Below are 15410 nucleotides of genomic sequence, written 5' to 3' on the forward strand. Positions count from 1 at the left end.
AAACTGCTCATACATATGTCTCCACCACCTGGTCCCATTTCTTAGAAAATGTGATGTCAACTGTGAATTAAAAAAGTCACTTCACTTAATAAATAAACTCTGATTTTTAAATGTGGATTTTCCCTATTAGAAATCATTCTATACTTGAAATGTATAAATAACCACAATATGTATAGTTTACCACAAACGTGCACATTATTAACCCCACTGAATTATTATTACTTAAGCATTTTTGTGTATTTGCACAGTATATGCATACTGGTATTAAATTACATTAAAATTCCACAGCAAAAACAGAAGAGGAAGACGTTTTTTTATTAAAACTGCTCCTGTTAAGGGACAAACAGAGAAGCTTGTTTTTCAAAAAGGGTGAGCTAAAAAGTCATACATGGTACTTAACAATCAATAGCAAGAGAATCCATGCTGTAGAGGAGACATTCACTTAACAAAGAGATGAGGCCAAAATCTGTTTTAAATTTTCAATAAAAATATGAAATACATTTAAAATTCTCAATTTCCACAATATTTTATCATTTGAATAATATAAAATGTGTAATACAGTTTGAAACACTTTAAATTACAAAACATAACTATATCATCATTAACAACAAATAATAATATTAATAATAATAATAATAATAAACAATAAGAATATATTATGTAAAAATCAACAAGCCAGTCTGTACTGTTATGTTTGGCCTTCACAAACACAAAATGTTCCTGACATATATGCACAGTATAAGGTCTTCTGTCTCAAATACACAGTGGTGGCTGAGGGCAGAAGCACCAGGTATTCATTTTATTAAGTGCCCAGACAGGTCACAGGTCTGCGTAGTTGACAGGAACATTTTTTTATTCACAAGGGCAAAAAAGATGTTACAGAAGTTGTTGAATGACAAAAGTTTCAACACTTGGATGAAGGAAGGAATCTTCCAGATGAAAGGAACTTGTAACCATTACCACTGGGAAGGTGGATAGATCGACCACCTGGGCTGCTTCGGGTGGAGATGGAGGGTGATGGTGCAGCCCTCTGTCCATTAGAACCATCATGTCCATGACTCAAAGTTCGTTCCAGAGATTGATGCCCCATTGTAAACAGCTCAAGAGCATTTTGGCAATCTCCAGGTGAACAGCGTCGTGGTGACAGATTGAGAAGTCCAAGAACATCTTTCTTTGTTGGGATTACTGGGCCTCTAAGTGCTTTGAGTGGACCAGTGTGTTGTTGCTGCTGCTTGGCTGCAGCATGACACCAGAAAGTCTTAAGGCTATGCATAGCTTGAACTTTTTCATTAATGGCAACCCGTCTCAAGCGGTCAAGCTCCACAGCATCTGTTGGACCTGACCCAGTAGAACCAGTTGAGGAATAGGAAAGGGCAGGGGAAGGTGCACTGTCAGCAGGAGACTGGTGGCCTGAGCTAGGGGACACATTTCTTGGAGAACAAGACATATGACCACTAAAAAGGGAGCTAGGGTACTTAAGCTTGAACTGAGCAAGGTTGTCAAGTGTGGGTGAGGGGTGTCCGCCATCTTTCACAGAAGTATCTGATGTAGCAGGACTACTGTAGCCAGAGCTGATCTTCTGGAGAGAAGAAGAACGGGAAGGGGGTTTGGGACGGTTTGCAGGATCTTGGATACTGGCACTGCTTCCGGGTCGACTGAATGCACTCGTCTCTGAGGAGCGAAAAGCTGAGCATCTGGTTGTGGTGGAGCCAGAAATAGGAGTGGCCATGCCCTCAGCTACTCCTCTCTGTAAAGTACCCATGGCCTTGAAGTGGCTGTGAGTCTCTTCCAAAATCTTCTTAGCAAGTTCCTGAGGATCCATAGAGGCAGAGGATGGCTTCTCTTCCTGGTTTCCTGATTTAACAGTGCTGTCAGTCTCAGTGCTTGACTGGTCTGATTCACCTGTGTCTGAGCTAGTTACCTTCCCAACCTTCTGGAAAGGAGAGTTTGGACTTGGAATCAAGCTTGCCTTGAGTGGAGAGGTGGGAGTGCTGACACTTCCTTTAGAAGAGATAGACACTTTGTACTCTTGTCCGGTGCTTGAACTTGAGACATGGCCACCAATCCCATTCCTTTCTCCATGACTGAGGCGGTGTCTCTGATTGTGGCCCCGTGGCAAAGGTAGAGAGTCACAATGACTGGCCATGGGCTCACTGCTAATGATGGAGAAACCCTCATATTCCTCCTCATCTCCTCGTACCCCAGTGCTGTAAGTCATCAATGCGCCATGTGGTGAGGAGCGACTGCGAGAAACACTGAGTGGGTGCTTAGTAGCAGAAAGCGAGGAAGTCAAACTAACACCACGTCTTTGACCCAGAAAGTCACTCTCAGACTTAGAAACAAAGCTCATAGAGGAAGCAACAGAGCTCAAGCTATAGACAGATATGGTATCTAATGCCATGTTGTCAGGGCAGTGTTGAGAAAAGGGCAGGTTGGGATAACTGAGAGGCAGTGGATTGGATACCGACTGAGCTGAGGCAAGTGACTCCAGGGACGATGAGCTGTCCAAGCTGAGACGCTTTGGAAGTTCTGTTGAATCTACAGTTTATGAAAAGGACAGAATAAAAAGAGAGTGAGAAGTAAAATGACAATAAGTAAATTTATAAGCTCTGTTAAGCCAGCTGCGTAAAGCTGAAAAGAATATGGTTGTCTGTAATATTTATTTTTTAATATTTGCATTTAATACTAAAATTTGTATTCATTTTCAGAATTTAAATAAATCTTCACATAAAAAACAGGAGATTGTAATACTGTTATAATATTCCTTACCAAAAAGTGCCATCAAAGACTGAAGGGCAAAGTGCATGGTGCGACGGCTGGCCTGCTTCCCTGTCTTCAGAACAACCTCTTCTTGTCCCACCTCACATAGATCAAACCCTGAATTTGTGAAAGGAGCAACACAAAATATATGACCTAATTAGCATTACCTAAAACAAATGTTTGTGGTTTAGTATTTAGACACCATACGGTAGTTCTCAATTCAAATGTGCAATCACGCAAAACTAACTCACCCAGTGCAGCCAGAAACTCATGGCAGCCTGGCAATTGCCATAGTTGGACACTTATAGACACCTGAATGGGTAACAAGGAAAAATCCTGCTCCTTCTCCCCCATCTGCAGTTGAACAAGGACCTGATGAAGCTACACATGACAAGAAGACAAGCAGAAATGTGAGCTATATTGAAAATGAACATACAGAGGAAAATATTTAATTAAAAGACAAATATGCTTTCTTCCCACTACTTCTGTTTAATAGCCTTTCAAGCACAAGATATTGTTTTAAAAGTTCTAAAATGTCATTTTAATTTCACTTCAATAGCAACATTAAACTTTGGGGGGCAAATATATGTTCATCCCATGGAGTGCTGTGCAACTACATTTCAGGTCAAATGAATGTCATCTGCTGCTCTGCTCCTTCTTTGCATAATTTCTGAAATTGTCTTAGTACTGACCTTAAACCCTGCCACAGCATGTATAATGTATAACTTGTATAATAATGTTTGTACACAAAAACTTAAGTGCTATGATTACAGACATTACAGGTTTCTGAGAAAAGTTTTTTTTGTAAACAACCACAGGATGAAGAATCACTTGCTTTACATTTTATCACTTGCTCACAATTGCTTTAAACCACACAGATACTACTCATTACTGCAACTCAACAGACAGCTGTCTTGCAAGACTCAAATTAGCTTTAAAAAAACAAAAACAAAACTATGCCAGGTTCTTAGACGAAGGGCATGTGAGGAAAAGGCATTTTCTATGCTGGACTTAAGATGTGGGACTCTAAAGAAGCTAAGAAACTGAGCTGTTCTTTTTAAGAAGATTAATTCTAAGCAAGAAACAGAGATGCCTTTGTAAGAGACTGTCTGCATTGCACTGAAAGCATGTTTACTTTTTTATTCATCCACACCCCCTCACAATGTATTAGGTGAATTGAAGTGTTTTAGTAAAATCTTACTAAGACCATCTGAAAAGGATGGAATAAGAAACCAGAGTCTCATTTTGTTTGAACAGATCTCTCTGTTCACTGAATTTATAATGTCAATCTAGATAAACGTGTTTTAAAAAAATGTTTGATAAAGCATTTGCTTGTAAAAGAAAAGTATAATTAGTAAGAATATGGTACGGCTGATGCTAGAAGACTTACCATTCCAACAATATTCTTTACAGCCTTCAGTCCAAAAGGCCAAAAAAAGAGGGAGAAACGGTTGCACATTAAAATGTTTTGCATACAGTGCATATAATTTATATATGGATGTTTTAGCAGTTTAATATTTTAAAAACTGAAATTCGATCTTCCCAATATAAGAACCACAAACAGTCCACTTCAGCACTGTCTTTAAATTCTGAATCAAATGGATTTAACAGTGAATCCCTATTAAACTGATTTGGTACTGTAAAAGATGTACAGGTAATACAAACTGCTATCATGGTGGTATAACAGGTGTTGTTGCAGAGAGGCAAAATCAAGCCATCATTCCAGCAGTATACCAAAACATATATCATCATGAGGTCATGGGAGGGCAGAGGTATTGCAGCATTCAACAGAGAATTACTGAGGACCAAGGACCAAGGCCTCAAGAGCTTGTTAGGATTATCTGTCATTGTTCTCTACTGATGGCTGTAATGTTACACATATTAATAGGGTCACTGTACAGACGTCACATGGGAGCTTACTTTTTTTCGCCCATTGTACCGTACCTGTACTGAGTGATTATGTCCAATCCACAGAGTGAATCCTTAATCACTGACCATTTGGCAAATCAAAATGATTGAATGATTGAAATGATGAAGAATTACATGACACTACATACACAGACTGACACATCACACACACATATGGACAAAACAAATTGTTTAATATATGAATAAATGTACAGTATAGTAATAATAACTAAACAATTCAGCATTCTCCTTTATTGGCACCTTTATTGAGATAAAAAATGAAAAATGTTAGCTAAACGCTTCTACTTTTGCTTCTGAAAACAGAGCTTAGTTGGCAGACGAGCACTACATGTTGTGTTTTAGGGTTATGAATTGTGTGATTGTCAGTATTTATATAAATACATAAATGCAAATACTAAGATACAAACTCTGCTATAATAATAATAATAATAAAGTCTGCTATAATAATCTGGGGGAAGCTCACCTTATTAATTAGCTGCTCTCCTGCCTCAGAGGCACTAACAACTTTGCAAAGGGCTTGAAGGGCTGGAGGAGGAATACCTGTAATAGGAAAGAGACCAACAATGGGCAATCTAACATTTAAACTAACATTTAAACTAACATTTAGCATTCTGTGTTGACTGCTCTGGTGAAATTGTTTTCCTACACACCCAGAAGGGCCTGCAATGTGGCGCTGCACTGCTGAAGTCGATCTCCTGGGTCAACTGTGGGGAAGAACACAGCAGGGGGAAGGCCAGCACCAGCCTGGTCTAGCCTGAATCCCACTGCAGTTAGCAGAGCCTGCCATCCTGGAACACCCCCTACTTTATTTTCCACACTCTGCTGGGACGTGTACATGGAGTTGCGCTGACCATTCTGAATGCGCTGTAGAGACTTCTCCACCTAAAAGAAAGAGGGAGATAAATAAACAGTTTTTCCAACAAAATTGCAAGAATTCAAAATTGAAACAAATTGTATTTCTGAATGAAGTATTTTCTTAAAGCCATACAAGGTAGTTGGTAGTTAGTGAGAATGAGCATAACTCGCAGTCTTGTGTTACCTCTACTTCATCATATAAGATTTGACGTATTAGGTCATATTTGCTTTCAGTTTTGTGTCTGTTTCCGTTGTGTTACAAGCAAGCCTGTTGTGCCTGTTGTGTGTGCACAATACAAGCTTATGTGTGCCTCAAGTGAGGGGTCATCAACTGTAGTCCTAGAGGGTCGGAGTCCAGCACAGTTCGCTGATTGTCCTGCTCAACTGACTAATGAGCTGAATCAGGTGTGTTTGAGCAGGGCCATTGCCAAACTGTGCTAGACTCTGTCCTTCCAGGACTCAGAACTGATGACCTTTGCTTTATGTGTTTATGTTGCGCATTGTCTCACCAGGTGTAGCAGCACTCTCAGGGCATCTCTGGCTTTGTCAGGATATTGCAGAATTTCTGAGAGGGCCTGGCCAATCAATGATGACGGACTGTTCAGTTTCACATCACTGCCAATCAGCATAAAACCTGAGAGACAAAACCATGAAGAGACAAGGAGAGGTGCCAGCATTGGTTTAATACTCCGTTTGAAACTATGATTAGGCAGATATTAACATAACTCTTAACCTAGCTATACAGTGCTCCACTTAAAGCTGGGTTTATACAAGCTATTTTTAGTCCAAATTTATGCCTGATTTTCCCTGCACAACAATTTCTATAAATCAAGTTAACTTCCAGAACGACCACAACCACAACCCACTGTCAGTACAGATTATATGTTAACATAAGGGTAAACACCTCAGTCTTGTTGTCTTTTAATATTAGTATTAGTATTTTCAAACATGATCCTCCACTGCTTAAATTCAGCTGCCAGTTCACTAAAAAAACATATCTGTGTTGTCCTAATCTCATATTAATCCACCATTTGTGTTTTCAGTCTTTGTCAATTAATATTAAGGCAAATACAAACCAGTATTTGAAACACAGGATAATGGAAATCTGCCATACTGTATGTTAAGATTTATTTATACTCACATATTAGTATTTTATGATTTTATATGTTGTTTATATGTTTATATGTATGTATGTAGTGTATGCCAAATATAATCCCAGATCCAAGTGGACATAATGTATAATGTAGTTCTGACACAGACCTGCCCAGTTAGAAGGATGTGAAAACTGCTGGTTGTTCTGAACACTCTTCATGGCTTCTGTAAGAGCTACACTGGCTTTTGCTCCATTGAGCAGGGCAGCGTAAAAAGCATGGACAAACACTTTGGATGCAGCTACAGGTACAGGCCACAGAGAAACCAGAACACACTGTGCACCAGCAGCTAGGAATGCTCGTGTCAGTCCTACGACACCATCAGCAGTCACCTTACTGCTAGACTCCTGGTAAGAACTATGAAACAAAGATGGTTTTGGTCAATATTAAAGTATAAATTCATGCAAAATGTACACAAAATACACAAAGGTTACCAGGAATCTTCTCCACTCACCCCAGCACTACCAATTTCACTGGCAGGCTTAGATCCAAAATGTCCGCTGCTGTCAGAAGCAGTTCCTGCAGTGGGGGTGTGTCGCAGGTGCTCTCCACATCACTCTCGTCATCAGGTACTGTGTAACCTCCCATCCTCACTGTGCCCCCTGCAACTCCTCCTCTCCCACCATCTACCCTGCTTCCCTCCTGGTGGGTGGGTGCCAGCACTAGAGCTGCCAGTCTCCAGGAGACATGAGTTGCAAAGTGTGCACACTCTGCCTGGCTGAGTGCGCTAATCACACGCTCCTTGGTGGCTGCCAGGCCCATCAGAGGCTGGCAGCCCAGCAAGTCAGCCACCATGCAGGCTTCCTCTTCAGCAGAGGGCATGGGGCCCCAGAGCCAACGGTCCATGGCAGCTGGGGGAAGGCAAGGGTTTCCAACAACAGCTGCCATGCCTAGGGCACTGCATGGTGGTGGGGCGGTACGTCGGGGGTTGATCTAAGAGAAGAAAGCATAGTAATTAGGTTTGTTTATAAGACCAAGGTGAATAAATATTCTTACTTAAAAGCTAGTGGGAGATGCATCTGTGATATATCTACACTTATTCTTGTGATACATTTTTGTTTGTACTATGACGTCAGAAGCTACGATTGGCTTCCCTATGACTTGCTCCCTATGACTGGCTTATCACTGCTGTGTAACCAGGCCTCTTGAGCCAGACATATTTTAACTTCAAGTTTTTCTTTAACTTAGCATGTAGGTTAGCACCATGACTATGAATATTTCACCCCCATTGGGCATTACTCTGCTGACAAATCTGTAACATGTTTAAAAAAGAAAGGTAGCTTAAAGTGGGTCCGTGTTAAAGAAAAATCTTACAGGGTGCACCGTTGTGCTGTTGTCAAATAGGAGGCTGCTAAGGGAGCAAGACCTCATTTGTCTACAGCAGCAGATGCAGCAAACTCCAAAAATTATTTAATCATTGATTCTTTTAATTACAAAAATGGACACAGTGCCACCTAGTGTCTTCAGACAGTATAAACCTATGAAAATATTGTGCCAAAGTTCTTGCAAGGAGGGAGTAGCACAGCTCTACATAAGACAAGACACATTAAGTCTGTGGACTCAATTATTACAATGTACATTTGAAGAGCAGAATTCAGATCTCTAAAGACAAACTGTATTGCAATTTCCTTGGCTGATTCCCATTTTCCTTCTTCCGAAGAATAATAAATGACAGCATATATGTCATTCATTAGTACTATTAAATATATATATATTATATTATATATATATATATATATATATATATATATATATATATATATATATATATATATATATATATTGCAGGGTCACACAAAATGAATGAATGATTTGCGTGACACACTTTGTCCAAAACAAGCCACGACACCAAACAAGCCTTTGGTGCATTTAGGAGGGACTGTGCTTCTGTTGGTTGTGCTTGAAGTCCAATGAAGATTTTTGAGAGAGGCAGACAAGCACTCTGTTAAATGGTGCAGGTGGAAGTTTGATAACTATACTATTCACAGCTGAACGTGACGGCGCAGGAACAGTGAGAACAGTCACAGCAGTGGTTTATGTGTGTGGCTGTAATTGCCGCTGGTGCCCTCGTGTGGTACACACGTGTAAATGTGACCAGCACAGCACAGGTTACCAGTTACAGCCAATCCCGCTGAAAATCAGCCGATTCCGGGCACATGCCAAGCAATCAGGGGATCTCTAGTGAAAAACACTGCTCAGAGGTCACATTGCCCATGTCTATAAGGAAACTAAAAAGACGTGTAATGTGGGCACTGTAAAGCTAGGGATATGCACTGATACCAGAAATTAGTATTTCTGGTGAGATACCGTTTGTTGGTTGTGGTGATAGAACCAGCTGAAGCTTGCCATGACAAGAAGGTCCTATCTCTTAGAAGTTGCTGAAAGTTGAAGTTGACTAAAGTCTACAGACATATACTGATCTTGAGAAGGAACAGGCTGCCATTATCATCCCAATACACTCTTAAGGAGTGCAGTGCCTCATTGTTTTTGCAAATTACCTGGCAAAATGCCTACCTAATTTGTCAGATGTCTGTGAGCCTTTAAAGAATATGCAGGGGAAAAAACTGTCACTGCAGTCTTATTCAAAGGATTAACCCATACATTTAAAAGGAAGGTAAATTCGGTATGAGGTGATGATTTGATTTGAACTGATGCATATTCTGCATAAGTATACAAATCCCATCTATATTATGAACACAAGCTTTCTACTCAAACTCTTTAAAATACTTCAATATTTTAAAACATTTTAGTACAGTTTAAACAGTTCATTTGCTACATTTTAATTTTATTTTACATTTATTTTTGAGGTTTACTTACTTCACTTACTAGTTCCTTTTTTTACAAAGACCTTTTTGACCTCTTTTTACCTCAGGCTGTTTCTGTTACCGTGCCTTTAAGACAAAGCTAAGATAAATAAGACAGAGCTAAGATAAGACTGCCTTTATCTTGTCTCATTCAAAGAGCAATCTTTTGAATTGCAATATGAATGTGCAGGGCTAAACAGAAGTTGGCTAAATAAGCTAAAATATGTCAAATGTGATGATATCAGGGAAACAGTGATTTTAAAATGAGCAGTTAATACTTATTTACACATTTGACATACTTCAAATGTCCTTACTGCAATAAAGCAAGGGAAATGTAGTCTTCCACGATGGCCTTCTAAGGCCAGAAATATGCATTCAACAGTGATGCAGAGTCTGGTAAAAATTGGACCGTTATGGTAAAAAGAAAAGCAAAGAGCATAGGTGTGTATATTCCATTCTCATGTAACAAGTGACGTTATTACACTGGTTTTTCAGTATAAACTGTTCAGTGAAGGCTAAAGCCTCATTTCATTTTGCTTAGGTTCCTCAGTTCATTTAGCTTAGGTTTCTGTGTCATACTGTTTTACTAACAGTGCAGAGAGTTGCAGAAGTAATGATAGCAGGTTTGAGCTCTGTGTACGTTGCATTACGTATTTAATACGTAAATAGATTGATTCTGACCCATGCTCAGTCAGTTGTTGAATTAGAAATTTGAAATATTATTTGTTAGTATTATGAAGAGTCACAGGATTAATCTCACCTTGGCATTAGACGCGAGGGTGCGCAGAGAGGGTACAGCTAGTAGGCTAAAGCGCTCGTACAGGTATTCATTGGATGAGCTGCCTTTCAGCAGAGCAAAGGGAATGAGATATAACTCTCCTTCCAGAACCAATACAAGCTGCCTGTGCCTGCCAACTGGACCAGTTGAGTGCATTAGACCCTGAAAGTGCAAGAGAAAGAGAGACGAAATTATCGGGAAAGCAGAAGAGCAAAATAAAACAATTAACATGACATTTATAACATCTAATTAGTTGAGCCACATTTCAAGCTGTAACATACATTCAACATATGACTACACACTTCAACTGAATTCTGTGTTAATAAAGCTGCATGAAAAGACAAAAAAAATTATTTGTCAAACACAAACTACAGTGCCTGCGCACATTTTGTATACCGAGTCTTACTGCATTATTTAATGTAAACTGAAGCATCACATATTGTTGCCTCAGCACTGACAAGAAGAAAGACTGTTCACAGCTCTGTTGGGGTAAAATCTGGAGGTGTTTCTTAATGAAGAAGAATGGAATCATAGGAGAATTTTTTATTTAGGAAGTCAAACTCTCACCCCTTCCATGGGAGCAATAAGGAGGTCATAGAGGGCACGCAGTGGAGGTTTGTTCAGGGGTGTGGAACAACTATCTTTGACTGGAGACATGGGGTTGCTAAAAAGACTGGTCATACTCTGGCAACTCCTGCAGGAGACATAATATATGTAAGCCTGTTATAGTATATATAAATAATCTAATGATATAAATGAACACATGCATACTGATGTATTTGTGTGTGTTAAACAATACAAAGTAATTCTTTCAACTGTAAAAACATAAATTACATTAATACAATGTGACCCCAAGAGGGCAGTGTAGTGCTATTACAACACCTGCATATTCCAGCTTTTCCTTTAGACTAAGGCAATTTTCTTTGGCTCATATGGAAAATCCCTTATAAATGAAGAATCTGATCTGTCTCCCTGAATTAAACATGCCCTGAAAAGCTGTGTAAACTTAGATATTTTTAACTACTGGTCTTGTATGCTTCTCAAAGTAAAACTGTTAATTAACTAGAACAACAAAATGGACAAAGAATCATTATTAACAAACAGAGTTAACACTGGTGGCTGATCAGAAGTGTGAGACAAGCTGTGGTTATGATCATTAAGGATAAGGAAGAATTCACCTCAACTTAAGCTAGACCTAATAAAGTTCTTAATAAAGACAATATTTTACTAAGGTCTGAGGTACATGGGGTGCGTGGTTTGTCCTCACCTGTTAAAGATGTTGTTTCTAGACACCATATGCAGAAAGCCAGAGTTCATTTTGTTATTGAGCTCTTCAAACTGCTGTTCAAACAAATCTCCTGCTTCACTTCCAGTTTCACTTCCAGAGCATCCTCTGAGAAAGATGAGTGGGGGCAAGAGAGAGAGAGAGAGAGAAAGAAAAAAACTGAGAAAGAAGGAAACATTTTCCCAGTACAACTGTAGTTGATCAACCAAGACATGTTTGGTATCTTCTTTAGTTTTGCACAGGAGCTATGCAGCTAATTTAGCTCTCTAGCAAAGGGAGCTTATAACCATTCATTTAAAGAAATACATGACTAAATCATTCCACATGTACCTTAAACTAAATTGTTAAGTAATCTCAACTAGAATGGCTTCCTTTTCCTCTTCCTTGCAGACTGTGTTTGTGCAAGCAACACCGCACGGTAGAACAGTTTTAGACAAATCTTCCTGCAGGTCCCGTAGTTCATAGTTTTGGAGTACTGGCTGTTAGAAAAAGCTCTCCTGTTCTTGATTGGTTTCAAGATAGGAAATCACATCAGCAGCCAGCTTTATTTTGGGCTGTGGAAATATTCCATCAAGAGAACAAACCAGCGTTCATTTCCACTCAATTCAACTGAAAGACAGATTATGGCTACAAAAAATGAATATGATATAAAACAGATGTTGAAGTAATAGGAAAAAAAAAAACATTGAGCGTGCAGTGATCACTTTGTGGCTGTAGACTATCGGGGCTCATCTAAAACTGGGAACTGACCCCCATTGGGCTGATTTCTAATCTTTGGTGGTAGATTTATTCATGTGTAAAATAAATAGTTTGAAATGGTAATGCAGATTGATATTGTATATGAAAAGAAAAAAATGCTGCAGAGGTTGTATTTAGTTCTTTTTACTTTACTAATCAACACTATATGCAATTTGTGAATTTGCCCAAATATTTAAATATGACTACAGGCCTCCTTGAACATTTAAAATTCCACAACATCTTAGAAGTCTCTCTCACCCTTCTGGCCTAGTTTCTCCACTCTCTCTCGCACTCTCTCACTCTCTGGCTGGAAAGTCTTAGAGGATGAGGGCTGAATAAAATGCTTCCTTTCAGACAGAGGTTTAGATCTAAGCTAGTCAGCTGGGGATCTCAGCTATCTGTGACTGCCGATAGTTCAGTTACTACACTATGTAATCCCAGCCATGGGAACCAGAATTTAAATCTCTCTTTTACACACACACACACACACACACACACACACACACACACACACACACACACACACACAGTATTCTTTTCTATTCTATTCTCTCATCAGATCCATCCAGCCATCAGAACTATAAAATGGATGCCTCAGCAGCATATAACATGCATATATGCTCTCTCTCTTTCTTTCATCAGATTCACGCAGCCATCACAAATAAAAAATGGATGGCTCAGCAGTTAACACCTGCTTTCCCACTCTCTCACACACACACACACACACATTTGCACGCTTGCATACACACACTGCCATGCTCCATGCATGGTGTGTGTGCACACGCACGCGTGTCTGATGCAGCCATTACTGGGCACCGCTTTACTCGTTATCCATTTAAAATGAACCTGTTCAAGTGGAAGTGTCTGCAAACCACTGAGTGAAATGAGGTGAAGCTTAAATGCTGCATTCAAGCCTTAGCTGTAAATGAATTTCTATACAAATCTGCAGGCAATATGCAGTAAATTTGGTGCTTAGTGGTCTCTCACACAGCAGAAACAAAAGTGGGCCAGTAGCAGGGAGCTCACTGTTGATGACACACCTTCTTTTATACCCCATACTGAATATACTACCCCATAAGCCTGGGTAACAGGACAATGTAAATGAATATCAGCAGTGACTGACACGTACCTTGATGATTGTCTTTTTTATAAATAATGCTGTGGATACCAGTATGGTAATGCAGTGCTACAGTGTGACATGTTTTCAAGCAGGCACTGTAAACATGAAAGCCGCTTTTGTCCATTTCATTTTAAGCAACATTATGTAGAATTTTTACCAAAATCATTGTTAATCTCCAATGACTGTAACAGAAAGCAAACAGTATCTTAATCGTTGCTACTCCGGGCACAGCATGCTGCTATCTGCACTAAGAAGATCACTATGCAAGAACTGCATAACCCTTGTTAAGAAATGCAGAAAAAATATTGAATCTAATATAATATTTAATATAATATCTAATCTAAAATCTTTAATCTAATATTTCTGTACTGCATCAGTCTACATGCTTTGTTCACTTTTATAGTGATAATTCTCTTTCTCGTAGCTTATCCAGAAATTTTTGTGTAAAGCGTGTCCTTTTTTAGTGGTAGCTCAAACCGCAAACTGCACTTCCCTAATGTAGAGGGAGCCCAGGAGCAATTAATAACAATTCTCCATAATGCTGCTTTAAAATCAGCTGATGAGTCCTCGTTAGCATCCACTATTGTACTTGTTAGCTGTAAATTAGTTTTAGTTAAGGTTTAAGCAAATAGTCTCCTACCCATTCAACATCAAAACAACAAAATTGGCTCTGCTGACATGCTGAATCTACACATGCTCCACTATCACGCTACTAGAACTGGTGAAACTGGTGGAATGTGACCAAAAACAGCAATTCAATACAAAATTAATGTGCATTGCATGATGCAAATTAGAACAACTTTAATATGATAAGCACATTTTCAATACATTTATATTGATTAGTAATCACAACATGGCCAAACAACACAACAATTAAAGACTATTCCCTGAACAGCATGATTGTTTTATGCAACCTTTTGCAACCTAACTTATGCAACCTAACTGATTCAATTAATACATTAATATCATGCATTTTACAGCCAATAAAACTGGAATATAGCAAGACAGACAGACAGTTGACTGTGCGTACTGGAGGTGTGTATAAGCTGTACCTGCTGTAGAAGGACTCAACTCCCAGGGCCTCACGAGCACTGCAGATATACTGCTCCAATGAAGAGGCTCCAACTCCTATACTCCCTCCTCCTCCTGCTCCTCCACCTACTTTTCCCTCTTGAAAGTCTGGGTCTCCTTCTGATATGCCTTCACCCAGGTACACCTCGTGGAATTTCACAATACCTGATAGGGAGGTGGAGATTTCACTAACACAGGTAACACAGCCATTTCTCACTATAAGTGAAAGCTGTTTTTCCACTTGCACACACATGAGCGCACACACTCTGCTGAATGTAAACACTGAGAGCATGACAGAGAGGAACCCTGTATGGAAGCATCTGCTAAAGTAAATGAATAAAACAATCAGGAGTTAATAAAACATAATTGCAGCTTGGAGCATGCCATCTGCCTTGGGGAGCAGATGGGGGCATGTGTCTGGAAATGAGGGAGCAGAGAAGCATAAAAGGGAGGCCAAATGCACTAAGCTTTTTGCACCAATTTCAGGTTCATTTTGCCTGTAAAACTGACATATTAGCCTAAATTAGCATCATACATATACATTTGAGGGATATGATGAAAATTGGGTGGCAACATTAGATATTAGACAAGGAATTCTCTCTGCCTGTAATAAAAATTATCCCACAAATTTTCAACTACTTTCAATTATGGCAGTAGGCATTAAATACAAGCATCAAAAAGTTAGCCTAACTCCACCTCACCCACTAACAGAGTAAACATAATTTATACTAGGCTACATTGCTGCTATCCAATGAAAAAACATGTATCACCATTTTTGTCAATGATTGTAGCTTTTTGTCAACCATGTAGCTGTTTTATATGCTGTGTGAATAATTGTAAATGAAAAGACCAGAAGATACACTCTGAATGATTTATTTTACATAAAGTCCAGTTAAGAACGTTTTTGCCCTCTCCTGTC

At 39.3% G+C, this 15410-nt stretch overlaps 1 protein-coding gene across 1 annotated transcript in view; it reads right to left on the reverse strand.

Moving 5' to 3' along the window:
• Positions 1-299: 299 nt before the first annotated feature.
• LOC140541728 (tetratricopeptide repeat protein 28-like) overlaps positions 300-15410 on the reverse strand; it is a 104955-nt gene continuing 89844 nt past the window's right edge. The window contains exons 12-24 of the mRNA XM_072664488.1: positions 14473-14656; positions 11545-11670; positions 10845-10971; positions 10260-10439; positions 7150-7628; positions 6805-7052; positions 6054-6178; positions 5340-5571; positions 5153-5229; positions 4151-4174; positions 3012-3141; positions 2770-2877; positions 300-2538 (exon numbers count right to left, since the gene is read on the reverse strand). Of these exons, the coding sequence (XP_072520589.1) occupies positions 905-2538; positions 2770-2877; positions 3012-3141; positions 4151-4174; positions 5153-5229; positions 5340-5571; positions 6054-6178; positions 6805-7052; positions 7150-7628; positions 10260-10439; positions 10845-10971; positions 11545-11670; positions 14473-14656 (3674 nt within the window). The 3' untranslated portion in view covers positions 300-904. The remainder of the gene's footprint in view (positions 2539-2769; positions 2878-3011; positions 3142-4150; positions 4175-5152; positions 5230-5339; positions 5572-6053; positions 6179-6804; positions 7053-7149; positions 7629-10259; positions 10440-10844; positions 10972-11544; positions 11671-14472; positions 14657-15410) is intronic.

This window comes from Salminus brasiliensis, chromosome 20, assembly GCF_030463535.1.
Source record: "Salminus brasiliensis chromosome 20, fSalBra1.hap2, whole genome shotgun sequence".
NCBI lineage: Eukaryota > Metazoa > Chordata > Actinopteri > Characiformes > Bryconidae > Salminus > Salminus brasiliensis.